Source organism: Grammomys surdaster, unplaced genomic scaffold (genome assembly GCF_004785775.1).
Source record: "Grammomys surdaster isolate TR1022 unplaced genomic scaffold, NIH_TR_1.0 278, whole genome shotgun sequence".
NCBI classification, from domain to species: Eukaryota; Metazoa; Chordata; class Mammalia; order Rodentia; family Muridae; genus Grammomys; species Grammomys surdaster.
Window position 1 is genome coordinate 14,386,022 of NW_021604719.1, and position 27,530 is coordinate 14,413,551.

The 27,530-nt window shown below is 40.4% G+C and overlaps 1 protein-coding gene across 1 annotated transcript in view; it reads left to right on the forward strand.

The window, feature by feature from the left end:
- The first annotated feature begins 167 nt into the window (after positions 1-167).
- Positions 168-27,530, forward strand: part of Slc12a2 (solute carrier family 12 member 2) — a 78,219-nt gene continuing 50,856 nt past the window's right edge. The window contains exons 1-7 of the mRNA XM_028777123.1: positions 168-986; positions 19,634-19,753; positions 21,059-21,134; positions 21,763-21,858; positions 23,010-23,149; positions 23,999-24,109; positions 25,343-25,451. Coding sequence (XP_028632956.1) covers positions 264-986; positions 19,634-19,753; positions 21,059-21,134; positions 21,763-21,858; positions 23,010-23,149; positions 23,999-24,109; positions 25,343-25,451 — 1,375 coding nt within the window. The 5' untranslated portion in view covers positions 168-263. The remainder of the gene's footprint in view (positions 987-19,633; positions 19,754-21,058; positions 21,135-21,762; positions 21,859-23,009; positions 23,150-23,998; positions 24,110-25,342; positions 25,452-27,530) is intronic.

Consider the following 27,530-nt stretch of genomic DNA (forward strand, 5'->3'; position numbering starts at 1 on the left):
GGGGCGGGCTGAGGGGCGGGCTGAGCGGCCCCGCCTCCCGCGTGCTGCACCGAGCGCCGCGGCCCCGCCGCGCCTTTAAACCGCGGGGCCGGCCGCGCTCGCGGACACTCGGCGGCTGGCGGGCGAGCGTGCCGCGGGGTGTGTAGCGGCGCTGCGACTCTCTCTCCCCCGGCTCCTTAGCGGGAGCGTCGGCCAGGGACCCGAGCCGCGCTGTACGCGGCGTCCACCCGCCCGCTCCGCAGGTCCCCGAGCGTCGGGCAGCGATGGAGCCCGGGCCCGCGGCGCCCTCGTCTGGCGCCCCGCGGCCGGCCCGGGATGGGGACGCGCCGCTGGCTGCCGCCGGGGTGGACCTGCCCGGCACGGCCGTGCCCTCCGGTCGAGAGGATGCTACGGCTGGGAGCCAGGCCGGCGGCGGGGTGCGCGGAGAGGGAACCGCGGCGGCGGGCGATGGGCTGGGCAGACCTCTGGGGCCCACCCCCAGCCAGAGCCGCTTCCAGGTGGACCCGGTTGCCGAAAACGCCGGGCGGGCCGCGGCTGCTGCTGCTGCTGCTGCGGCTGCGGCCGGGACGGCGGGCAAGGAGACCCCCGCGGCCGGGAAAGCGGGCGGTGAGAGTGGCGTGGCCAAGGGCAGCGAGGAAGCCAAGGGCCGCTTCCGCGTGAACTTCGTGGACCCCGCTGCCTCCTCGTCGGCGGACGACAGTCTGTCGGATGCGGCGGGGGTCGGTGGCGACGGGCCCAACGTGAGCTTCCAGAACGGCGGGGACACGGTGCTGAGCGAGGGCAGCAGCCTGCACTCGGGAGGTGGCAGTGGACACCACCAGCAGTACTACTATGACACCCACACCAACACCTACTACCTGCGCACCTTCGGCCACAACACCATGGACGCGGTGCCCAGGATCGACCACTACCGGCACACGGCCGCGCAGCTGGGCGAGAAGCTGCTCCGGCCCAGCCTGGCAGAGCTCCACGATGAGCTGGAAAAGGTGAGCTCGCCCAGACCTTCCTCCCTCCCCATGCCCTGGCGCGTGCTGGCTTCAGGATGCAGCCGCTGACTCTCTCTTGGTGAGGTGGCAGCGCAAGACCCAAGGAACGACTCGCTGGCATCTCTGGATTCAGCTGTCAAGTGTGGAATTGCAGCGGAATGTAACTTAATCCTTCAAAAGTTTGCAGCGGGTTAGGCTGGTTATGCGATACAGCAGAGGCAGTACTTAGCGGCCTCTCCCAATCAGTTATATATCTTGTGTACACTGTCTTTTTTCACCCAGTGCTTTCTTTGCGATGTGCTACCTCGCTGAGTTACACATGTTAGGAACCAGAGAGGGTAGTGTGGGGGAAGTTTAGAAAAGGCTCTCTTGAGACAGGGTGGAGAGAACCTACCACCATCTGGGTCCTTTTTAGATGGTAGTGTATGGTTTATGTATATCCATTAGCGGTCCTGAGTGGAAAGGTTGGTGTTTGAAGGAAAGTCTTAGTAATAGCATGTGTTTGTAGTCTATTAATTATTAAAGCTCAATTTTTGCAATCTTGAATATGCAAGAGGGTTGTTGAAATCTTTTTTCTTTTTATTCTTTTTCAAGAAAGGATCTCCCTATGTAGCTCTGGCTGTCCTAGAGCTTGCTGTGTAGACCAGGCTGGCAACTCACAGAGATCCATCAGCGCCTGCTTCCCAGCATTGGAGCTAAAGGCGTGTGCCCCCAGACTTGGAGACTATAGAAGTCTCAAATCTTGGGAAAAGTTGTGCCTGATAATGGCATGACCTTTTGTTTTTGTTTGTAAACTTGTTGCTGTATGGGCCTGGGGTTGATAGAAAGATGTCTCAGAAGAGCACTTGTTGCTCTTGCAGGGAACCAGGAGGCTTTCTGTTCTCAGGGCTCAGAAGGAGGCTCACAACCATCTAACTCCACTGCCAGGGAGATTCGTTGCCGTCTGACCTTGACAGTCACCAAGCATGCATATGGTGTACATCTGGGAGGAATGCAGGCAAAACATTCATATACATAAAATAAAATTTTAAAAGAGGGCTGTAGTTTAAAACAAAGACAAAAACTGACAGCGGTGAGTCTTTGAGTCTTTAGAGAAAAAAGGAAAGACGGGAATTTTATTCTTCCCCTCTCAAGGATGTCCAGAGAAATAGTCTGGGTTCCTTGCAAAAGCCCTTTTACTTTGCAAACAGAGAACCATTCTCATGCACTCTTATTGACTTTACTAATTCTGTTTTTTTATGGTCTCATAAGGCTTTTATTTCTTCCCGATTCAGATAATTATTTGAAGATAACATTGGTGCTTTTGAGATCTGATTAATATTTAACTTTTATGAGTTGAATTTACCTGACATCTGCCTCAGCAAGTCCATAGTGGAATTCTGTGACTTCAGAGTTGGTACCACAGGTGGAAATGACCACTGTGAAGAAGTTTCTGTGGTTGGATTTGACTGATGGTTTGATGTCATAGGTTCATATCTCATGAGACTGCATTTGTTCCTGTGTCTGACAGAGTAACAGTCATGAAGTAAGTGCATAGATCCCAGCCCTCACAAGCTCATGGAGTGTATAAAAGATTTACATCATTCAGCCTCAGATAATACTACTGTTCTATTGTTTCATTTTGTCATATCAGAAGCTAAACACTTCCTGAACCATTTATTTTATTCATACGTAGTTTTCCATACTCATTCTTGTTTTTCTTATCCTAAGTCTTTATAGGCTCATCTAGTAATGGCATTGGTAGATGACACTGAAGCATTGTTAGTATTCAGAGTGTGTATACGATACATTTCAGATTTGCTTCAGTAAAGCCGGAGTTAGCAGTATGCCCATAAGTTGTAGAATTTAAGTAGAAAGGTATCATGTCAAAAACTTTTGAAAGTTTTTGCTATTTTCCATTTTGTCAGTAACAGTGCACTTCAAATCTTGGTGTTGTGTTGTTTTGAACATCTGAAAAACAGACACATTATTAATATGTAGTTGAAAAAGTCACCTGAGTCCTCTAACTCAGCTTCCTCAGTTTTCAAGGATTGTTTATGGTGAAGATTAAAGAAAATATGCAGTGAAAGTAATGGGCCATGGCCCTGCTGAGTGCGCAGAATATTATTGCTAAATGTAGTTCTTATTTTGGTTTTCTTAACATTGGCTCCTCAAAGTACAAGGCTAAACTCTTTCAGACTTCAATTTTAGATTCTCTTGATTACATCATTAGATGGATATAGTTTATAAAATCTTCAATTCAGGGTTCTGTTCTGGTTGTGCAGCGAGCAGCATCAGGAAACCTTCAGCTTTTCCATTCCTTTTCATAGCACATGCTAGATAGGTGCTGTCCCTTTAGGTGGACCCTCAGCCTCTACCCAGGCTCCGCATAGCAACCAGCAGGTGTTGGTGATAGCTAACTCATAAGCAAATATTGAAGTTAATTGCAGCAGATGGGTTAAGTACCTGTCATGTTAAGTAGCACAAGAACGCTGCTCAGTGTGGTGGAAGGGTGGGCAATGGGGCCACACATGACCACGATCTCCGATTGGTGCTGCTGCAGAAGTTGTTCCTCATCCATACAGATTGACAGACACCTTTCTAATGTGTTAGCCCTCAGTGAATAGTGCAATTTGGAATTTCTTCGATTGTCATGTCACTGTGCTCTAGTGGCAGAGTGCTTTCATGTCCATGAGCTAAGTAACAGGTGCAAAGAAGTATGGGAAACCAGAGGAAGGAAAAGGCAAATGCTCTACAAACTTGTTAGGAAAAAGGACTAGTGTTATCTTTTGTCACTGGCCTTTTAACTCTTTCTCCTAATATCTGACTGCGGGGTGTAAATATCCTTGCTGTGTTAACGCAGCCGTTTTAGGAAGAAGGCTGATGGCTTCCCAGTTAGGAGCTGAAGACTGGGGAAGGGGTGACTTTGTTGTAACTGTGGGATGATGGATGATGCAGTGAGTATTAAGTCAGATACCATGCCTGCACACAGACACACAGCAAACATGATGGACCCTCGTTTTAACTGGGCTTTGGGAGGAGATAAGTGTGGTATTGTGGCTGAGACCTGAAAGATAAGTTGATGGTGGATCAACTTTCCAGAACAAAGACTGTATTTATAAAGGTAGTGAGGACAGTGCTCTGTTCAATGGCCAGTGCATTGTACTGTAAATGTAGCGGGCCGCTGTTCAGTGGTGCTGTATGACAGAGAACGTGATCTATTTTATTTGAACATCTTTAATGGCCAGAGAATGGCTTCTGAGGTGTGTCTGGAAATGCAATCTTAAACTGTTGGTCCGACTTAGACACTATAAGGATTTCTGCAAAGCAAATTAGATAGATGCGAGAGAGGCTGACTCCCAGGATTTAGACTTGAGTAACTGAATAGTGGGAGTCTCCTAGCTGACTTGGAAAAAAGATTGAAAGTGGGTGGTGGAATGGATTTGGAGTGCTGAAGACAGTTCTAGTCATATTCTTTGTAAGACATCTAAGAGTCATGGAGTGTGTCAGAAAGTAAGAGTATGTATGTATGTAAGTGTGTGTGTCTGTGGATGTGTGTGTTTATGTGTGTGTGAGACTGCTGAATTGAATGAAGTAGCTTAGTTATGACTAAAAGATTGTGTTGCTAAAGGAACAGAAAGCGTGGCCCAGGATTGGGCCTGGAGATCATCTAAAGTTGTGTTGGGGACTTCTAATAGCCTTGAAAGCAGTACCCTAGAATGATGACAGAAAGGGGTTTTAAAGAAGGCAGACACTGTGCAGGGCGTGGTGGCTTATGCCTGTGTAGCCCTGGGAGGCTGAGGTAGGAGCACCTTTTAGTACAAGGCAAGCCATGGCTGTTTAGATGGTTCCAGGCCAGACTTGAGTTATATAGTGGAACTCTCTCTCTCTCTCTTTTTTTTTGGTTTTTCGAGACAGGGTTTCTCTGTGTAGCCCTGGCTGTCCTGGAACTCACTCTGTAGACCTTGAACTAGCCTCGAACTCTTGAACTCAGAAATCTGCCTGCCTCTTCCTCCCAAGTGCTGGGATTAAAGGTGTGCGCCACCACCGCCCGGTGCTGAAACATTTTCAAGTTTGCAGGTGTGTGTCAATTTCAGGAGTGTTGTTCATCAGAAACCTTTTACCTTGAGTGACCTAGGGATAGGCTCCCAGATCAGGCCGGAGGTTAGCTGACCACTGAGCCCCAGCTCTGGGATTATAAGCACGGGCTAGCACATCTACGTTTTTTACTTTATTAAACCATCTCTTCACCCCATCTCCTCTTCCAGTGTCATAATATCACCTTTGCATTTGATCTTAGACCATGGCTTAGAATCCTTTTGGAGATGTTATGTTACAAAATCACTGAATGACACCTCTGTTTGTCTTTCTCATTAATAAAAGGGGAAAGGAGGAAACAGTATTGTATCATTGAGATTTTTTTTTTCATTTAATTTCTAAGAAATCGGTCTTTTACACATTTATTAGTACTAAAATGATCCTATAGAAACTAAAAATGGCCGGGCGTTTTAATCCCAGCACACACGCCTTTAATCCCAGCACTTGGGAGGCACAGACAGGTGGATTTCTGTGTTCGAGGCCAGCCTGGTCTACAGAGTGAATTCCAGGACAGCCAGGGCTACACAGAGAAACCCTGTCTCGAAAAACCAAAAAAAAAAAAAAAAACAAAAAACAAAAAAAAACCCTAAAAATGGTTTACTAGTCAATTTCATTGAAAACTACAGAACTTGTATTTCTGTCTGATGCTAGAATATTTTTTCCAGGGTCTGTCTTTTTATCACATACTTTTGGCTATCATTCAGACCCGCTGTAAGATGCTTGAGCTACTGAAAGAGAGGCTTCTTCGCCATCATCACTTCAGTGTGGTGTTGACATCCTGAGGATAATGAGGAGGAGGAGGATACTTGAGATGATGCAATTGTTAATTAATCTCTCACTAGAATCAGCTTTTGTCTCATTAATTTTCATAGAGATTAGGTGCTTAGTACAGATCTGTTCACTGACTGTATCAGGGCTGGCAGTTCCTGTCACTTAACAAGGGCTTTAAGTAAAACATTGAACAGTTGCCTCTAACACTGAGCTACTTCTATGTCCTGCTAATTATTTCAAGATACAGTTTGGTTCCTTGAAAGTCACCCTGGAAGAACATGAATAGGTCACAACTTGGATGGTATCTGGGAATAGTTTGCAGATAGGATTAAAAGTGGGACCCTGATAAATATTTGCATGTGGCAAAGTCAAATTGCAGTTTTGCTGGGGCCCCAACCTGCCGAGTTCATGTTACTGGCTACTGTAGTCTGACTTTTGATTTCTATGTTAATTCTCCAAGTAGATGACTACTTGGGTAAAGAGAAGATAAATTTAGGGATCTAAAATGAGGCAAAGAAAAAGATTTTTACATACTAGTTACACTTGATGCCATATCCCCATATATATGTTCATGCCTGTCCTGTGAAACTAGAGCCTGAAAGATGTAAGTTGAGTCAGTTCTTACACGGTTTGTCTTTGCTTGCAATGATTTCCCATCATATATTTATTTATGTGTTTGGGAGGTCTATAATACCAGTTGAATTAGTTCCTTGCTGAGTGAAGTGCATGTAAATTCAGTTATTCATCAGATTCTTACTGAACATCAAGAGCAGCACTGTTTTAAGTGTGGCAGTTAAAGATAGCAGTGAGCAAAAAACAGCCATGCGTCTTGTAGCAGACAATAGGCTGATGTACTACTGTGAAGAAACTAAAGCAGGATGAGAAAATGGCAGCAAGGTGCCACTTTAGAGTAGTTGAGGACAGTGTCAATAAAAGACAGTAGCAAAGAGAGGGCTCACCCTATGCAAATACCTGGATGAATACTCTAGACTCAGAAGTAGACAGAATGTGACTGTGTGATATAGAGACCAGGAAGGTCAGGTAGTGGGTAGAACAGAGGTTCAGATCAAAGTGTTTCTAAAGGGAGAATTATGGGTATTTTGCTATAGTTTGGATGAAGTCTTAGAGTTTTATTGTTGAAAAAAGACACCATGACCAAGGCAACTCTTATGAAGGACAACATTTAATTGGAGTTGGCTTACAGGTTTAGAGGTTCAGTCCATTATTATCAAGGCAGGTACATGGCAGCATTCAGGCAGTCATGGGGCAGGAGGAGCTGAGTTCCATCCCGTGTTTGGAAGGTAGCTAGAAGACTGGCTTCCAGGCAACTAGGAGGAGACTATTAAAGCCCATGCCCATGGTGACACACCTACTCCAACAAGGCCCTACCTCCTACTAGTGCCACTTCCTGGACCAAGCATGTATAAACCATTACAAAGGGTATGGAAAGAGAAATGTGATGGCTTTTAGAATGAAATGACTACTTATGGAAGTAGGCAGGAACTGGGAAGAGCAGGGTTAGGTGGAGTAGGTGGGATATAATTCTGTAAATCAGTTTTACAATGAGGCAAACCCTAGAAAATTGCAGCTACTAATTAATTTGAACTTAAACTTGAATAGTTTTACATTGTTGCAGTTTGTAAGACTCTTTCTCCCTCTGTAGAATAGGTAATTGAAACAAGATCTTACAAAGTAACTAAGGTTCTAAGATTTTTACTACGCATGGGGCTAGTGGTACCTGCTCTACTAAGTACATTGAATTTATTCTGTTAAAATACTAGAATCTTAAGACAGAATACCTTTCTCTTTAGTGCCTTTACCATTGTCATATAATGGCAGACCCAATAGTGCATTGCTGTACTCTTTGTTTTTAACAGTCAGGTTTTTCGAGACAGGGTTTCTCTGTGTAGCCTTGGCTGTCCTGGAACTCACTCGGTAGATCAGGCTGGCCTCGAACTCAGAAATTCGTCTGCCTCTGCCTCCTAAGTGCTGGGATTAAAGGCGTGCGCCACCACCGCCCGGCTAGTCCTGTTGTCTTTCAACTTTTAGAAATGCGTTCTTCCACTTGATGTTGCTTTCCTTCCTTGAGAACATCTTGCAGTAGATCCAAGATACCATAACATAAGATGACATAAGATCTTCATTTTAAGATGTGTTTATTTCATACTGGATAGTTTTGCAGAATATAGCCTTGGTGGACAGGTTCTCTTTTAGCCCTTTTGAGTATGCTCTTCCAGTGTCTCTGGCCTCCATTGCTGCTGGAAGGAAGTCAGGATGGGTGACTCCTCTAGGACTGAAGATTTTCTCATTGCGTTTAGCTTTCACTGGTTTGTAGCTACACGTACTTTCCTTTGTGTCGTGCCAAGGTGTTTCTTGCATCTATGAATTAGTTAATTTATCTATTGCTTTTCTCTTCTGTCGTTTCCACTCTGAACTGAAATCTATTCAGTGACTTTATCATTTCTAAATATTGTGCTTTTCTTTAAAAATCTTGTACCAAAGTCTCAAATTTCTGAAGTTTAAAATTCAGCTTTCATTTCTTTATCAGATTCCTGTTGGTACTAAGACTTATTGTTGACTTTCTTAATAGTCCTTAATGTTTTCCTAATAGTCCTTAATAGTTTTAAATATTTGCACCCTAAAGAGAACATTTGGTCTTGACCATGAACATTTGAATAAGAAACATTTTCTCATCTGTTTATACATTTATTAATTCGGGGAGGTAAGAAATTTATATGTAGATAATACATTGTGGTGGAATTTTTATTTTTAATATTCCACAAGTTATTTTCCTTTCTTTGTTGAGACAGTGTCTCACTATGTGTTTTACCCTGACCTGGAATGCACTGTGCAGCCCAGGCTAGGATTACAGCTGTGTGCCACCTTGCTAGGCTCAGACATTGTTGAATAACTGAACTGATATCTTTGTTCTATACCTGCCTCTGCTAACAACTCTCCTCTATTCTTCCTGGAACTCTCCTCTGTTCTTCGTTTGGGGGCCAGGTCAGCTATGGGGATTTACCCTTATTCTTACTCTCCTTTTTCTAGAAATTCAAGTGAATTTTCCACTTCCTCTGCTCATTTTGGGGTCTGTTCTGTTATTTCAGGCTGATGTGGCTTCTCTTTTAACTATATGCCACAGACAGAAGATTCTGAAAAGCAGCAAACTCATGCTCTCACTGGTGCAGGTGTACGGATCTGTTTCCCCTCTGTTCTATGCCTTTTCCCCTACTTTCCCTGGGTTTTTTTCCATGCTTAAATAGTTGCACTATCAGTTCACAATTCTTGAGCATTAAATGGTCATTTAAATTCTCAACCATTCCACTTAATTCATCTTGAGAAGAAGAATATACCATCTGTGATTCCGATGAACTGAAAATGAGAAAGAAGACAGAAGATAGCATCTGTTGCTGTGAGAGTCGCATGAAGCACCCAGTGCTGTCAGATGCTCGTGGGTTTCCATGTACATTGCTGTTCCAGTGCTGACTTAGTTCTGATGCTGACTTTTAGATCTTCCTTCTAAACAATTAGAGATAAAAGTTACACATGCCACTCACTGCTTTGTGTTAACAGAAGGTATATGCTTCCTGGGAATTCTGTTTAAGATGTCTTAAGCTCCTAGTTGACATTAGCAAGTTGTGTGGGATTTGAAGTAATGCTTGTGTTATTTGTGAAACATTCTTTTGTAACTCAGTCTTGAGGTTTTGGTAAAGAACATTCAGAGCTAGTTCCAGTACTGAATTCTTTGACTTGGATCAGCAGTTCTGACTTGGTTCATTGTGAAGTCACATGGTCACACTGTCCACTTTTATCTGTGGCACTTGAGTTTTGAGCTTTGCATTAATGCCACTGGTTATTAATAGAGCATTGTTAACCAAAGCAAATTGGATTTGTGTAAAACAATACTCTGTTTTGAAAGCGTAGTCTGTATGGGGAGCATTACACTGAATACACCAATCACCGACAGCACGGACAGGAAATGTTGGTAGCTTTGGGATGATATAATTAGCTAGTACTTGCTAAAAAATTAGAACAATTATTAGAATAAGCCCCCCACTTTGACATCTAAATTTGCATATGTATACATATATTTTAACTGCTAAGTAAGCTGTTTTAAATACAACATTTTGGCTTAGACTAAAGCAGATACTATTAAATTGTATGAGAAATTTTGAGGTTTTAAGGATTTTTATCAGTATTGTAAACCGCCCCCCACACATTTTTAGGGTTTTTTGATGAATCTTCACATTTTTGATATTATTTTGGATTTATTTAAAGTAATAATAACCAAGACTCAGAGGGTGTGAGTTCAAGACTAGCCCAAGCTTTTATGATGAAATCCTGAGACACACAACTTAAAATGCCAGCTTTTTCCTCTTGAAATTATTTTATTAGCTGGTATGAGAAATTTTATGTTGTACAAAATTATCAAGTTTTAAAATTTTGTCTTCTCAAACAATATGTGATAGTACCCCATCTCACAGATGTTGAAACTAGGCTTTTAGGGGTTTAGTTCTATAGACACTGAGTATCAGGACTGGAATCTGAGCAGAACTGACTTGGAAGCTGACACTTTTCACCACATTGTATTATTTCAGGGTATTTAGAAAACAGGTTAAACATAAAAAGCTCAATGTTAATTTACTATATTTTAGTAAAAATGGCAGGAAAAGTCTTAATAGTTTCAGACATTCTGTTTTAATTCAGTCTGGAAAAGTTGAGGCGAGTGCTTGAACTATAAAATCTTAGTACTGTCTACAAAGAGTACTACAGCATATGCTATGTGCTAGGAAGGAACTACAAGAACATTAGACAGTTATGTGGCTAACCCAGTTATGGAGGTGAGATTCAGTCTAGGATTTGGTTTGAGATGGTGCTAGGGAGCTCAAGCTGAAAGTCCCTTAGGAGAAAATAGTTTAAATCCAATTTTTAGGTTGGGAGTGGTGGCATATACCTTTAATCCCTGCATTCCGTAGGTGCAGATGATGGAGATCTCAGTTCAAGGCTAGCCTGGTCTACATAGAGAGACCATTTCTCAATAAACAACAAAAATCCAACTTTTCAGCTAAAGTCAAATTGCACCAGTTGAATACTTGATTTGAACTTGTGATAATTTCTCAGTTTGAAGCATAAGAATTGGAGGGGAGGAGTTTCGAAGAAAAGTCATAGAGAGAGAGAGAGCTGCCTCTGTTCGTTAGGGGACTTTCTTGACTTTTTAAGTGTAATGTATATATCGTATTTCTGCTTGTCTCATTGGGCAGTAAACTCTGAAGACATTGAAAGAAATATAAAGTCATGGTTTTATAGGTTTGACTAGAGAAGTTAGAATTTCCCTTTATTCCTAAAAAGAAAGTATGTTTAATAGAAAAAGTGCGAGAATTTCCTTTCTCTTAGCAGTTGTTTATCTTTAAATGTGTCAGATACTATTTATTTTAAAAAATTGATGACAAATTCAAAGAATAATTTATTGAAAGAAAATGAAAACTTGTATTTTCCTAGCCTTCTTGAAAAAGCATGGACACTTTGGGCCTGGGGGTCAGGAGTAAATGGGGAAGTGTACAAGGGAGTGGGAACCTGAGAAGGACTGCGAGTGTTGATTAAAAGGAGACACGAGCTTGAGGGGTTCATCCCAACACAGATGCTGAAGGACTGGCCAGTTAGACTGATGTCCACCTATCAAAATAGTCTCCAAAGTTAATACACACATCTATTTCATGTTATACCTTTTCTATGCCTTCCTGGATGCATTATATCTTTGTAGATAGTAATTCCTTCTTTGAAAGTGGTATGGCACTATCTATAGTCACAGTGTCTTGTTTCCTGTTGGTAAAAGCTTGTGTCTTGCTATGTTAGTACAGAAGAATCTGGTGTTTACCACAGTAAACCTGGGTTGATTTGGATTAGAGTCTCTGCTAGGATTCCCTCCCCAAACTTTGAAGAGCCAGTTTATTCCCCAGCCTAGAAACAAGTTCTTGCTACCATTAACTTCTTTGTAGCAGTAATGGGGAGAGCAGCCCTTTCCCACTGCATTTTTCAAAGGATTTAATAGTTGGAGACAGTAGTGGAGGACCTCAGCAGCAGTGGGCGTGAGCAGCTGGGAAGGCAGCTTGCTTCACTACTTTGGATTTTCCGTCCTGTTTGTCTTTAGCATACATGTAATTTGTGATATCATTTAAAAATCAACTCAGAAAAGGGTCATTTTGTTTTTTTATGTGTATGCTATTCAATTTTTTTGTCTCTTTTGGTGACTTACAGTTGCCTGAAGTGTTTAGATGGTGTGACCTCCAGAGTAATTTGAAAAGGGATAACCTGAATAAGGGTCTGGTTCTGACTTCTACATTTCCTTTTTTCCTCTATTGTAGTTATTATCCTGTATTCGCTCCATCTTCTGAGTATTCTGTTCTCTATTTTTGTCCTGTTCAAGTTTCTTTGCTGTCGCTTTAAGTTATTATGTATAAAATATTATATACCATATAAAAGGTACATCAATAAAATTGTGACTAGAATCAAGACTTTTATTTCATAGCTAAAGTATGAGAAAGGCTTTCAGTATAATAATTCTTTGCCCTCTTCTATCATGGAAAGGAGTATTGAACATATCTTGCCATGTCAGGAGAATGTATGCTTTCCAGTACATATAATTTGACTTACTGAAACCAAAAACCTTTTATATGCAACTTTCTTATTATCGCTGTTCATCTTTACTAATTAACCATCCTTGTGTATTTGTTTGATGAATGCCTTTTATTGTTTTCTGTTCACTGTGTAAGGTATAATGTATTAGTTTACAATACATTTTTTTAAATAGGTGATGCTAAAAGGAAAATGTGTTCTCTTAAATATCTCTTTGCCAAAAAGCAGGCTGGTTCTTTGTTCACATAACACATTGAGATTTGATCCATGTATATTTTTCATTTGCAAGGGGAGTTAAGAGTTATATTGATCATTTGCAAGGGGAGTTAAGAGTACTGCATCCCCTGCTTTTGATCTTTTCTTACAGGGATGAGTCAGAGCTTCTAAGCAGGCACAGCAAGAGCAGAATGACCAGGACCAATACATGTTGTAGTTCAGTAAGCTACCGTTACTCACATAGGACCAGCTGGGTAAATTTTCTCTTCCTGAAGAGTAGCCAGGGATTAAAAAGCCAGGTCCCCTAAGGACTACTGTTCAGCTACAGTGCTGACTTTATTGAAATGCCTGGGTATAGATTTGACTGTCACAATTGAAAAGTGACATTGACACTTAAATTATGGTTTTATAATCATGGTGTGTCAGTTGAGTTGCCCAAAGCTAGACATCTCACCCACTTCATACATGTCTCTTATATTATGTAGAATACTTGTAGGCTTCCAGGATATGGTATTGGTGGATAGGGATTATTATCTCCATTTAGATGAGGAAACCAGTTCTCAGAGGAGTTTTAATATAAAAAGTAAATTGAAAAGGTATGTAATCTTTGATAGGGCTAAATCGTTACTGGAGGCTTCATGTATATGGAAAAGGTCTACAGTGATGGTAAAGATTTGCCTTTTTCCCAAGTTTCTAATTGGGAAGAAAAAAAAACCATGCATTAAGAGGGCTGGGAAGAAGTAACCAGCATAAGTACCCAGCATGATGACTGACAGTGTTATTATCTCTGTGGCTAAAGAATGAGTGAAAGGATATGGTTGTCATTTATGCCCAAGACTGCCTTTCCAAGTGCCAAGTCTGCAAAGGGTGGACGAATGTCAGCGTTGCTTCACATCCTTGTTGCATATTGGCAGCATTAAGGAGTTGGCCCATTTCCCTACTTAAAAGGTATTGATATTTGGATGGCCGTAAGTTACTCTGAAGACAGTGTCATGGTACTTTCCCAAGCCCTGAAGAGACACTTTAGTATACAGCTTTGCCCCATTGTTCTTTAAAGTGAAAAAAACCCAAACACCTTTTTTCCTCCCAGCTTGAAAAAGGTATATAGTTTATTATCTGTGCCTATTATGCCTAAAGTTACCGAGTACAGATACTACTTAAAAAAAGCAGGCTGAAGTTTGCACTAAAAATGAGTTTATGTTACTAAACATTGCCCGAAGTCTACTTTAATAGTGTTTCAACTGTCCTACTGTACTCCTCGGTCTTAATGCCTTTCCTGGTGGGGGGATAGGAGCGTATGACAAGAATCGTTTTGATAGGTGATATGGTTGCTCGTTTCTATAATCCAGCATGTGAGAGACGACAGTAAAAGGATGGTTGAGTTTGAGGCCAGCCTGGACCACGTGGCCAGACCCTATCTCAAGAAACCAAAATCATCCCTGGTGGCTACACACTCATTATTCCTTGGTATTGATATTTTTTGTCCAGAGTTGACATAAAGATTGTCTTATTCTTTTGTGTACTCGAGAGAACTTTTTGGACTTTATAACTAGGAGGTCCACTGAAGAGCTTCAGGCATTTAAGAAGTAGCAGCCCAGGAATGGTGGTATAGGCCTGTGATCCTCCAGAGGCTGGGGAGAAGAACAGGAGTTCAAGGTCCACCTAACCTGTAGGACACTTCTTTCAGAAGTACAAAAGGAGCTCAGTGGTATGTAGATTAGTGTGCATGTATTAATAATGGCATACATATAAGACAGTCCTCCCTTTATTGTATGTTATAGTTCTAATTAAAGTGATGTTAAGGTTTTTAATTGTAATTAAGGGGAGAAGAACCATTGGGCAAATGTTTGTCTTTAGGTACAGTTTCATTCATGATTTTTTTAAAATCTATTTTTATTGTAGACTGTCTCTAAAATACACAATGACAGTTTAGTGTTAGGAAGAATTAGCTCAACTTGTCGGAACTTTGTGCTATATATTTTGTGAATACTGTATGGTAAATCTTATAGATTGGGGCATTTTCTGTTATATGATGGTAAAAAAAATCACTAAGTCAAATTGGTGCCATAATAAGGAATATTTTCTTTCAGAGCCAGTAGAATCAAAATATACATTGGTAAAACAAAAGACAAGTTGGTATTAGTAGAGTTTTTGTTTCTAAGATGTATGCATCCATGAATAAGTCTAAAATGTATTTATATCTAAGGCATTTTAAAAAATTCAATTTAGGGGCTAAGAAGATGGCTCACTGGGTAGTTCACTGTTTGACCTTGAAGACCTGAGTCCCTCTACAAACCAGGCATGTTAATGTGTGTCTGTGATACCAGTGTTCTTTATTTTAGTGTGATACCAGAGGCAGAGACAGAATCCCTGGAGGCCTGTGAGCCTGCTAGCCTGTCCTATGAAGCAGCAAAGAGACCCAGTCTCAAACAAGGCAAAGAAGGGCACCCATATACATACCCCAGTTCTGACCCTGGTTGAAGGAGACCTTTGAGTATACAAGAAACAAACAAACCAAAACAAACAAAAAACAAACAAAAAAACCCCCCAAATCCTCCAAACAAACTCCCAAACCAAAACCCATCTAGTTCTAAGAAAAATTCTTCCTTTTCCTACTTCCTGCAAAGAAATAATAACCGTGGAAGCTAGAGTTCTTCTATTATATTTTCTATAACCTTAAAAACGCACTCCTGTGCCCATGCTTTCTCTCTGTATGTTTCTCTTTATTCTGTTTTCCATGTATACATTCATCTACTGGCTGCTTGTTTGTTCTGGCCCCTCTTGTACATTCCATTCATGAAGTTTTAAGGTGCCTGATAGAGTCCTGTCTCCTGGTGTCCACACTCCACTTGTGTCTTTTCCTAATTTCCTCTTGAATACAGTCTTGCTTTGTAGTCCAGCCCGACTGTAGATTAATAATCCTCTTGTAGCCCGAGTGCTAGAATTACAAGCATGCTTAAATATTCTTTTTTAGTTTAATATGACTCACTAGTAGGTCTGTTTCTTTTATGAGAAATCCTTGCAGTTAGGTGTAACTTACGTATGTCTTCAGTTTTTTTCCCCCATCTCTTCCTCTCTTCTGAATTTATTTTTATTGCAACCCCAAACTCAGAATCCCAGTGCTACTTTCTCAAAGCTTATTTTCTTGAATAATACTAAATTTTGTATACCTCATTAACATGCCATTAAATTGCATTTTCTTTTCCACCTACTATCGTGGAAAAAATTGTAAATATTGAAGACAACACTTTTGTACTTTTGTCTTGTGGCTTAACTTACAGTTCATATTTGAACTTTTATTAACTTGTGAGGTTTTTATATTTTTTTTTTCAGGTGGATAGATGGTAGATAGAATTTCTTTATTCCTTGGAAGCTCATATATTAAACAAACAACCCAAAGTGGAGTTTTGGGTGAATGAATACCCAACATCACCAAAATAAAGGCTAGTTTTGTTTTTTATTTCTGGAAAGTAGTTTAGCTCCAACCTCAGTTTCATTACACTTTAGTCGGTTAATTCAGCTGCAGATAGCATCCTATTGATGTTTGGTTGGGTGGATGGTCTTGGGTCTGTCTTTTAAGCCTTGGTTGGCACAGTGTGCACTGTGTAGTCCATGCCTAAAATTCATAGAGGCCTCTCCTGTGGAAGCTCCGTGGGTAGTTCACCATTTGACTTTGAAGACCCAAGTCTCCATAAAAACCAGCATGTTAACTTGTATCTGTGATACCAGTATACCAGAGGCAGAGACAGAATCCCTGGAGGCCCGTGAGCCAGCCAGCCTGTTCTATGAAGCAGCAAACAAAGAGACCCTGTGTGTACACCATTGTACCTAGCTTTAGTTTTATTTTGGAGATCAATAACTAAAACTTGTGGAACTCACTCTGTAGACCAGGCTAGCCTCGAATTCTCGAACTCAGAAGTCCACCTGCCTCTGCCTCCCAAGTGCTGGGGTTAAAGGTGTGCCCCACCACCACCCGGCTAATAACTAAAACTTTTTAAAGTGTTGTTAGAGGATGATTAGGAAGGTAATTTTTGTTGTCTATGGTCACATCATTAGTTTTATAAAGTAACATTTCATACAAGCTAGAAAATCTTTGTTTCTTGAATAGTCATTTACAGTATTCACACTATGGAGAGACCAGCATAATCACCAGACCTTCAGCTTTGATGTGAAATTCTGATAGGCACCCACAGCAAACATTTTTGGATGCCTGCATACTTACACATTGTTCAAGACACCCACATTGCTAGTTAGCTTTGGGAAAAGTAGCTGGTTAGGGACACATTCAGTTTTCTATGGCAGAGATGGAAAGAGATGTCTTTTTGTGTATATTTGTGTAGACTTTATATTCCAGAGTGAAAACTGAAAAAAAAATTAATAAATTGCTAGGCAAGCCTGTTTTTTGTTGTTTTATTTGAATAATTGAGCAGCTGAGGGGGTTGGTGAAATTGAGTTATAGTTTCTTTTTTCTGTTTGGAATCGGTGTTGACCCTCTGCTGTCTGGGAAGCATTTAACAGCAGTGTAAAGCCCAACTAGAGTTGTGATTATGATGCACTAACATCTGGTCACCTACAAGAAAAGCTATTTCTATATATTTCTGTTAAGGTTAATATGTATACTAACGAGTTGTCATATTTTCACCAGATTCTATGTAAGGAGAAGATAGCCTAGTGGCAAGGGAAAATTCACTTAGTGATGTTGAAGCAGGAAAAACAGTTTTAAAACTGGATTTTGTAAATCTAAAGAATCAATGTTGGGTTGGAGAGATGGCTCAGTGGTTAAAACCACTGACTGTTCTCCCAAAGGTCCTGAGTTCAATTCCCAGCAACCACATGGTGGCTTACAACCATCTATAATAGGATCTGATGCCCTCTTCTGGTGTGACTGAAGACAGCTACAATGTACTCATATAAATAAAATAAATCTTTTTTATTCCTTGTTTTTTTTTTTCCTTGTTTTTTTTTTTTTTCTCGTTTGTTTTTGTTTTTTGTTTTTCGAGATAGGGTTTCTCTGTATAGCCCTGGCTGTCCTGGAACTCACTCTGTAGACCAGGCTGGCCTCGAACTCAAGAAATCTGCCTGCCTCTGCCTCCCAAGTGCTGGGATTAAAGGCGTGCACCACCACTGCCTGACTTTTTGTTGTTTTTTAAAAGAGTCAGTGTTGAAGATAATAGCTGTGTTTTGTTGTCTGGGATTGACTATGAAGTAAGAACCACAACAATGGTGTGAAGGTTTGACTTTTGACTGAGCGCCAATGTTCCAACCATTTCCTTTTATTCATTATATTTTCATGGAGTATTGTAATACTAGTTGGAGATATCAGGCCTGTGTTCCAGAATGGACTGAACAGATAGAACACCGAGAGGGGAGGTAGAGAATAAGAAACCAAGAGCTACAGAATTAGATATGGAACTTTATCCAAGAAAAGAAAAGTGAGACTGTACTCTGATTTGTGTCTGGAGAACTGATGGACTAGAGCAGGCAGTAGTTCTGAGTGGATCTGGGAACCTTGCGAATCTTCTGTGTTGGTTGCTGTGGGAGACTTTTAAACAGTGATGTGGCTGCATATTCCTTTAATCCCATCACTCGGGGCCACAGGCAGACAGATCTCTGAGTTCAAGGCCAGCTTGCTCTAGAGCAAGTTCCAGGACAGCCAAGGCTACACAGAGAGACCCTGTCTTGGAAAACAAAAACAAACGAGCACATACACACAAAAGCAAAAGAAACCCCAAGACGAAAGAGGATTTTACATTGTTAATGTTCATATTTCGGATGTGGGGAAGGCTGTGGTAGCTAGATGATAGAAGTTTGTGGTAAAGAGCCAAGGCCTTACTCTTGTCTATCATCCATCCATCCCTCTGTGCATCTGTCTGTATGTTCATCTGTCTGTCTGTCATCTATAAGTTCTTACTGTATAGCCCAAGATATCCTAGAACTGGGACAGGCTGTCCTTGGAGTATTGGGATGTCAGGACAATCCCACCATAATAATCTAGCAGCAAGCAGGCAGCAGTCACTCTAGATACCACCAACATGTAAAAACATTCATTTTGTTATTTTCATTATTAATTCAGACTGGATTGTGCCATGTTGCCTAGAGTGGAATCCAGATTTTGAGCTCAGTCATTCAGTCTCTGCTTTCTGAGTGCTAGGATATAGGTTTCTACCACTAGGCCCATTTTATAAACTGGAATCATTAAAATGGGTTTACTTCATAGAAACACTTAAATTTTACGTTTCCTTTTACTTTGTTGCTTTGGTCTTTCTTAGGTAAAGTATTGAGAAACCTGTCTTTAGTATATTGAAATACTTGGGCCAGACTATTTAGGAAGGAACGTTTATTTGGCTCACAGTTGTGATTGCTGAAAGCCCAGACAGCATGTTGTGGGCTTTGGTAAGAGCTTCCCCTTGACTGTGTCACTTTATAGTGCAGTACAGCAGCAGGAGTATGTACAAATGTGAGCATTACGTCACCCACATCCAGGACACATAAGCTTACAGGGTAGCTCCCTGGTGATGTAGGGATCTTGAACTAAGCCTCTCTTTTTTATGGTTCCACATCTCTACTACCACTGCAGTACATACTATCAGTTAGTTCATGAACCTGTATGGGAACATAGGTTTACAAACTATGTAGTAAATTATTGTGTCACTCCTGGCAGTTTTTGTTATGTCATCCTAAGTATAGTTGACCATGTTATATATGTTTTGATCAAGTGATTTGAAATTAAATCTAATTCTTTTTAAAAAAATTTATTTTATGTACACTGGTATGAGGGTGTCAGATCTCTTGGAACTGGAGTTACAGACAATTGTGAGCTGCCATGTAGGTGTGGGGAATTGAACCTGGGGTCCTTTGGAAGAGCAGCCAGTGCTCTTAACCACTGAGCCATTTCCTCAGTCTCCTATATCTAATTCTTATTCTGCATTCATATTTCTTTCTGTCACCAGGAACCTTTTGAGGATGGCTTTGCGAATGGAGAAGAAAGTACTCCAACCAGAGATGCTGTGGTCACATACACTGCCGAAAGTAAAGGAGTTATAAAGTTTGGCTGGATCAAGGGTGTATTAGTATGTATGCATAGATTCCATTTGGTTACAGTCCTTCTGTTGATTAGAAAACTTAGTTGATAACTCTCAAGAGAATTAATTGTTTTTTTGCTTTAACAATCTGCTTGTGAGTACTATGGAAGACCCAGTTAATACCTTGTGTATTTCTTTGGTTTTTTAGAGGAGAAATGTTAAGTAATTATACACATCTGAATAGAAATTCTAAAGTCACAAATTTTATTTTTGGTAGAATGTGTCTTGCTATATATATAGCCCTGGTTGGCCTAGAATATGCGAAGTACACTGGGCAGGCCTTGAACTTTGTGGTCAGTGTTTTATTTCTGCTTCTAAGTGCTGAATCAGTTGTAACAATATACAAACAGGAACTCAGAGTAAAAAATTAATATGCCCAAGTTGTGAGAGTTTATACTCAGTTTAAAATTTTCAAAAATGATGCAACCCATTGACATTTGAGTTGTGGTGTGTATGCAGTACTTAACTCTGCCTTGTCTGTTTATGACAGATGATATGAATACACATATAAAACTTACAAAGGAATATTGTTGAAGTCTTTTTTTTTTTTTTTTTTTTTTGGTTTTTCGAGACAGGGTTTCTCTGTGTAGCCCTGGCTGTCCTGGAACTCACTCTGTAGACCAGGCTGGCCTCAAACTCAGAAATCCGCCTGCCTCTGCCTCCCAAGTGCTGGGATTAAAGGCGTGCGCCACCACTGCCCGGCTTATTGTTGAAGTCTTATCCAGGCCTGGTGGCATAGGCCTTTAACCCCAGCAGTTGGAAGCAGAGGCAGGGTAATGTCTGAGTTCAAGGCTAATATGGTCTCTGTAGTGAATTCTAGGATAGCTGGCCTTCACAGTAAAATCCTGTCTGAAAAATAAAAATCAAAACAAAAAAAGTGTTTAAATCTTAAACAGTTGTGTGTTTCTGACACTTCTGCCGAGCACGTCTATTTGTAAACATATTTACATTACACTTACATCAGCTATCAGTAAGGTTTCAGTAATCCCCTTTGACAAACTTAAGAAGAGTAGGTTTCTTTTGTTTTTTGGTTTTTCGAGACAGGGTTTCTCTGTGTAGTTCTGGCTGTCCTGGAACTCACTCTGTAGACCAGGCTGGCCTCGAACTCAGAAATCTGCCTGCCTCTGCCTCCCAAGTGCTGGGATTAAAGGCGTGCGCCACCACTGCCCGGCAAGAGTAGGTTTCAAAACTACTGTGGTTTCAAGTGGGTTTTATTTTTTGGCTTGTTTAATATTTATTGCTGTCTCATGTTTTAATTGCATTATCTGTGGTGTGGCCTCTTTTCTCTCCCAGGTACGCTGCATGTTAAACATTTGGGGTGTGATGCTCTTTATTAGATTGTCATGGATTGTGGGTCAGGCTGGAATAGGTGAGTGAAGCTTTACACCATTGGTCTCTGTGTTAAAATAGCTGTATGCCTTTCTATAATTGCTGACTGAGTTGTGTTGTCCTTTAGGTCAATTGCTACCATAATTGACTTTCATAATTTTGATTTTCTCAAAAATGAGTTAAAATTAGATAGTCTATTGCCTGTGTCTTAGTTACTTATCTATTTCTGTGAAAAAAATATCATGACCAAGGCAGCTAATAAAAGAAAGCATTTAATTGAGGGCTTGCTTAGTTTCAGAGGGTGAGCCCATGACCTCAGTGGTGGGGAGCATAGCAGCAGGCATGACCCTGGAGCAGTAGCTGCGTTTACATTACATGATTCACATGCAGAACACATTGAGAATGAGACTGGGCCTGGTATAGGCTTTTGAGACCTCAAAGCCCTCCCGCAGTGACACACTTCTTCCAACAAGCCCACACTTGCTAACCCTTCCCACATAGTCCACCAACTAGAAACCAAATATTCAGATATGTGAGGCTATGGGAGCCTTTCTCATTCAAAACAGCAGTCTATAATGTTACTTCAGTGTTTAGCCCAGGCGGTTCTAGGTAATCACAAGTTTAGGAGTATAAGTTTCTTAGTTGTTTTTGTTTTTTCTTCTTTAAAGGTCTCTCCGTCCTTGTAATAGCAATGGCCACTGTTGTGACGACTATCACAGGATTGTCTACTTCAGCAATAGCTACTAATGGGTTCGTGAGAGGAGGTGAGCCCAGCTGGCACAGGCCTGGTCTGAAAGATATGTTCATACTTTTTAAGTTACTGCATCTTCCTCAGTGCCTGGAACCTTTTCCTGTTCTGTAAATCCCATATATGTTTTCGAGAGCTTGCACTTGGCAGACTGCTGGAGTCCTGTGGATTCTGCCTTTAAACCATGCTGCTTCTTAGTCCCATCATTCGCACCTGCATGCTTGCGTTGCACAGACCAGCCTCTTGCTGTCTTTAGCTGAATACACACTACAAAAGTAGATGACAGCCACAGGTACCCTTTAAAAGATGACCACTGTGTAAATTCTAGATTTGAAGTTACATCTGAAATTAATAGGAACTTGGCTATTCTGTGGGGTAGAGGAAGTGTGAGCCATCTTTTGGTACATGCTGGGTTTGTAACAAGGTCAGGCAAGGTCTAGTTTTGTTAGGATTTAAGATCATATAATAATAGTAGCCACTGTTTGAGACCTAAAGGCTGGGAGTGATACCTTGGTTTGGACATACATGATCTTGATGAATGCATCATTGCTGTTTACTTTCATTATTTATATGACTAATGAGACCAGAAAGGAAACAGTTATATTCATATTTTAGCAAAATTTAATCTGGAAGAAGATTGTGCTGCTTGGCCTCAAATGTCTAAAAGAAAAAAAAATTGATTCTGAAATAATTAGAAGCCTCTTCATTTGGGTGTTGGTAAAGCCAAGACACTGGAATTGAGGAAAACTTCACATTTCGCTACACGTGACAAAAAGTACTACATTAGTAAAATCAGTTTATCATTGGTAGTCAGGTTTTTGTTTTTTTGTTTTTTTTAATTGTTTAGCTATGGATTGCTAGTATTACCAAGCATGAAGTGCCATAGTTTTTTTTTTCTATGATAGGGAAATTTCTTCTAATTCTAACTTGCAGATCAATGAAAGCTTTATATAAGTCACAGAAGGCGGGTCTGAGGTTCCTGTTTTATTAAGGCAGTTCTCACTGCAATACTTCCTGTAAACGCAGCATCTCAGATGCCAGTCTTTGATGCGTTTCTTTCTGAAAATACATTCACCTACTTGGATGAATCTGCTTTGTGAATTCCTTGGTATAATTAAAAAAATTGTTGGCATTAAAACTCTAACTGGTTTTTAATCTTTTTCTTAGGAGGAGCATACTATTTAATCTCCAGAAGTCTAGGGCCAGAATTTGGTGGTGCAATTGGCTTGATCTTTGCTTTTGCCAATGCAGTGGCAGTTGCTATGTATGTTGTTGGATTTGCAGAGACTGTGGTGGAGCTGCTTAAGGTAATTGGACCTAGTCATTCATTTGTCAAATCTTCACTGAGATGATACACACATGCACACATCCAACCTATACATGAGCTTTAAAACATGCTATCTACATTATTAACTCTTAAAAGTAATTTTTTGCTTATGGAGTAAGAACTGGGGTTTTTACAATAGTGTGAGGGTTTATTCTTTATCCCTCTTGTGTTATTAAAGACCATTAAAGCATGAGTTCACTAACTATATCAAACACAGGATACATTTCTGTTAATGCCACATTATAAAACCTAACAGTACCAGTCAGATTATACTTTTCTTGGTTGGTAATTCCTTTTTTGATTTATTGGTTCCATATCAGATATACCAGTAATAGTAATTTAATAAGACATTAGATAGCTAAGATATTAGTTGAACAACAACTAATAGTAATTAGTTTTGTTTTTTGTTTTGTTTTGTTTTTTGTTTTTTCGAGACAGGGTTTCTCTGTATAGCCCTGGCTGTCCTGGAACTCACTCTGTAGACCAGGCTAGCCTCGAACTCCTGAACTCAGAAATCCGCCTGCCTCTGCCTCCCAAGTGCTGGGATTAAAGGTGTGAGCCACCACCGCCCGGCCGTAATTAGTATTTTTTTTCCTTTTTTTTTTTCTTTTATTTCTCTTGATTTTGAGACAGGGTCTTGCAATGTGGGTGGCTAGGAACTTGTAGCATAAACCAGGTTAGCCTTGAAATTTTGATAATCCTGCCTTTGACTTCCAAGGACTGGGAACACAAAACATGCATCATTATACCTACTTCTGTCCGTCGCTTTAGTAAGCAACAATGCAGTGTCTGTATGTAAAGAGCTGTTCATTGTATTTCTCCTTTGTAGGAACATTCCATACTTATGATAGATGAAATCAATGATATCCGAATTATTGGAGCTATTACAGTAGTGATTCTTCTGGGAATCTCAGTGGCTGGAATGGAGTGGGAAGCAAAGGTGAGCTGTGACAAGATAGATTTGTCAGCATTTAGTCCACACAGCCTGTGTTCTAGGAAACTCAAACTGGGAAGTGTTCAGACTGTAGTGGAAAAAGTGGCCATTTTTATAGAAGTTTATGATATATAAGTATAGGCATTTAAAATGATATATTTGAAGATACCCATTTTAAATCCAGTTAAACAGTGCTTTCCTTTCTGTATGCTTGTTTTTGAGTGCTTAAGAATTGAGCACAAGGCCTGTTGTGTGATAGGTGTTCTGTCTACCATCGAGTGTATTCCAGTCTTTCATTTATTTACAACTGTAAAAATTGACTTTACTGAAAAAGGTTATAATTTCATCCTTCTTGGACCACAATTAATGTGTAAGAAGTTCTTGCTGGACCAGCAAGACATCTCAGGAGATAAAGGTGCTTGCTATATAAGGAAGCCCTGTGATCTGAGCTGGATTCAAGGTGGAAGTAGGAGAGATCCAACTTCCTAGAGTATCCTCTGAGCTCCACACATGTTATGGCACATGTGGCTCCATTTCCTTAATAATCATATTTTTAAATGTTGTTTAAAAGTTGTTATTTGCGCAGATGACAATATTTACCCAGACTTTATTAGAAGCTAATGTTGGAGAAAAGTTGATAGCTTTAATGCTTTCTCCCCTTTGGCGCCTTTGCCTCTGAGTTCCCCCCTTGGCATTTCTTTCTGTTTTTCCTTCTTTCTTAGAACAGTTGCAGACAGATACAGCATGATGTGTGGACCTGATATGAAACTTGTGTTGGCAGCAAACATATTCTTTACCATCCCAAGATGGTAGTCTGGGCAGGGAGGTAGGGAGAGTTGTATAGAATGAAAAGCCTGTGGCTTGCATGGGGATTTTCCTATCTTTAGGACTTGTTTTAGAGATGGGTGGCATGATTCTGTCCATAATTGAACATTGTCAGTTTTGCCTGAGGCAGGGTCTCACTAATAATCTCAGAGCTGGGACTAGTCACAGACTTGTGATTGATCCTTCTCTTTGCAGATTATCTGACAAGTGGAAGGTTCAGGCTCACCACACTGCATCTAGCTTTAATATAGTACTTTAAGAGCTGTTATTCATGTAGTAGCATTTATTGAGTACCTACTGAATACTTTGCATCCTTTAAGACATTTGGCAGACAAACAAAACAAGACAAATTGTCTGTGTAATGGAAGTGAGTACAGGAGACAAGGTTGTGATTTTCAGTATTTAAAACCACAGGCTCAGATCGTCCTTCTGGTGATTCTTCTTCTGGCCATCGCTGACTTTGTCATAGGAACGTTTATCTCACTGGAGAGCAAGAAGCCCAAGGGTTTCTTTGGCTATAAATGTAAGTAAAAAGATGGAATACTTTCTTAAGTGCAAATTACAGCATTGTGCTCTTAACTAAATTTAGTACATTTTAGGTAATTTATATTGTAATTATGTTTGGTCTGGTGATTCACACTAATTAATAATTCAGGTTTTGCCCTCTTTATATTTAGTCTGTACAATTAGAGTAAAATCACTTTCATTTTTATCTTTTGTGTTTGAGTATTAGCAGCAGGGGTAGAATGTAGAGAATTCTGCCAGTCTGTCTAAGGAGGAGGTGCCAGCAGGGCTCTCATTATGTGTCCAGTTTTGTGTTTCTTGATAATGGGAATGTGAAAATGTATCTTTAGGTGATTTTACACATACACATGTATGTTACACATACATCCTAGGTTTACTTACTCTAAAATGTCTATGATGTCGTCAGACTGGATAAAGTTATAGAACCTGTTATTTATATTGTCTATCATTAACCAAAATTTTACTTGGCATCTGATGTTTTAAACATAACAGTTTTAAAAGTGCTATGGATTGTGAAAGCAGACAGATGTTGCAAAAATCATGACTTTTAATCTCTAAATTCTTGAGCTCCTATCTACTAAGGAAAATGACAATTTAGGAAATGTACCTTTGGTCTTACGCACAAATGCACAAATGTTTTAGTCTTCATGGGCCTCCTAATAGCAACAGCTGGTTTTTCAGTTCAGGATCAGTTGCATTAAGTTGTTTGCTTTTCTTTCCCATTTGAAACAAAACAAAAATATGACTCATTATGTAATCTTCAGTCTCATTAAGCTCTTTTGTCTTGTGTGACAGTTTTCAAGATTACAGATACTTACTTGTTATATGTGTGGAGTTATTTCTCCAGATGTTTTGTTTACATTAGCTTGGTAAATGATGTGTTCTCAGCACCTGGAATAAGGTCCTGGTGTGATCTTCCCCACTATTGTGTTAATTTTTATCTTTTTGTTAATGTGATGACTAAGAGGCTTCCCTCTTGGGAAGTTGCCATTTAATAAGTGATACTTTAAGACAGTGTATAGCTTTGCCTCCATCTAACTTTAACCAAATGATTTTATTAGTAATCCTTGAGTGGGCCTCTATCAAGTCACACTAACATAGAACAGCATAGATTGTTTCCTCTCCTTCCTTAGTCACATTCTTCTCCTTTTTGAAAGGCTTTCCTCGTTGGCTGTGAGACTGGTGCTCTGCTCTCAACTCAGTGATTGCTGTATCTTTTACTCCTCTTACCCCTCTGTCTTAGTTAGGGTTACTGTTGCTACGATGAAACACCATGACCAAAAAGCAAGTTGGAGAGGAATGGGTTTTTGACTTACACTTCTATATGCTGTAAGTGGTGAACTCCATGAACTCCATGTGGTACTTACTGTAAATGAAAGGAAAAATGGAAATTTCATTTTAGTAGTAGGATAAGTCTGAGACTGAGAAGAAAAAAGGAGAGATGAGAGAAGGATGGTTTGCAGAGGTGAGGGCCAGGGGCTCTGTTACAAGTACTTCCAGGATGGTATTCTGGAAACCATTAGGTGATTAGGTCTTAAGGTTACAATTGCTGTAATGAAATACCATGACCAAATGCAGCTTGGGCTCCATATCACACTGTTCATCATCCTAGGAGGTCAGAATAGGAACTCAAACACGTTAGGAACCTGGAGGCAGGAGCTGATTCAGAGGCCATGGAGTGCTGCTGCTTACTGGCTTGCTCATTCTGCCTTCTTATACAACCCAGGACCACCAACTCAGCGATGATACTACCCACAATGCTCTGGGCCTCCTCAATCAACCAATAGTTAAGAAAATGTCTTACAGACTTGCATATAGCTGGACCTTATGGGAGGAGACGATTTCTTAATTAAGGTTCCCTTTTCTTGGATGAATATAGCTTTTGCCAAGGTGATACAATAACTATCCACCATACTTTCTCATTCCTTTCAGTGCACAGTTGTATTTATCATGATCCTGGCCTGCCAACCATATTTTTTATTTTGGTGTCTCAGAGTTCAAACTAACTTTAGGAGATTGTCACATTTAAATTTTTAATTGCTCCTGTAGACTTATTTCTTTATGTTTTTAGCTAAAA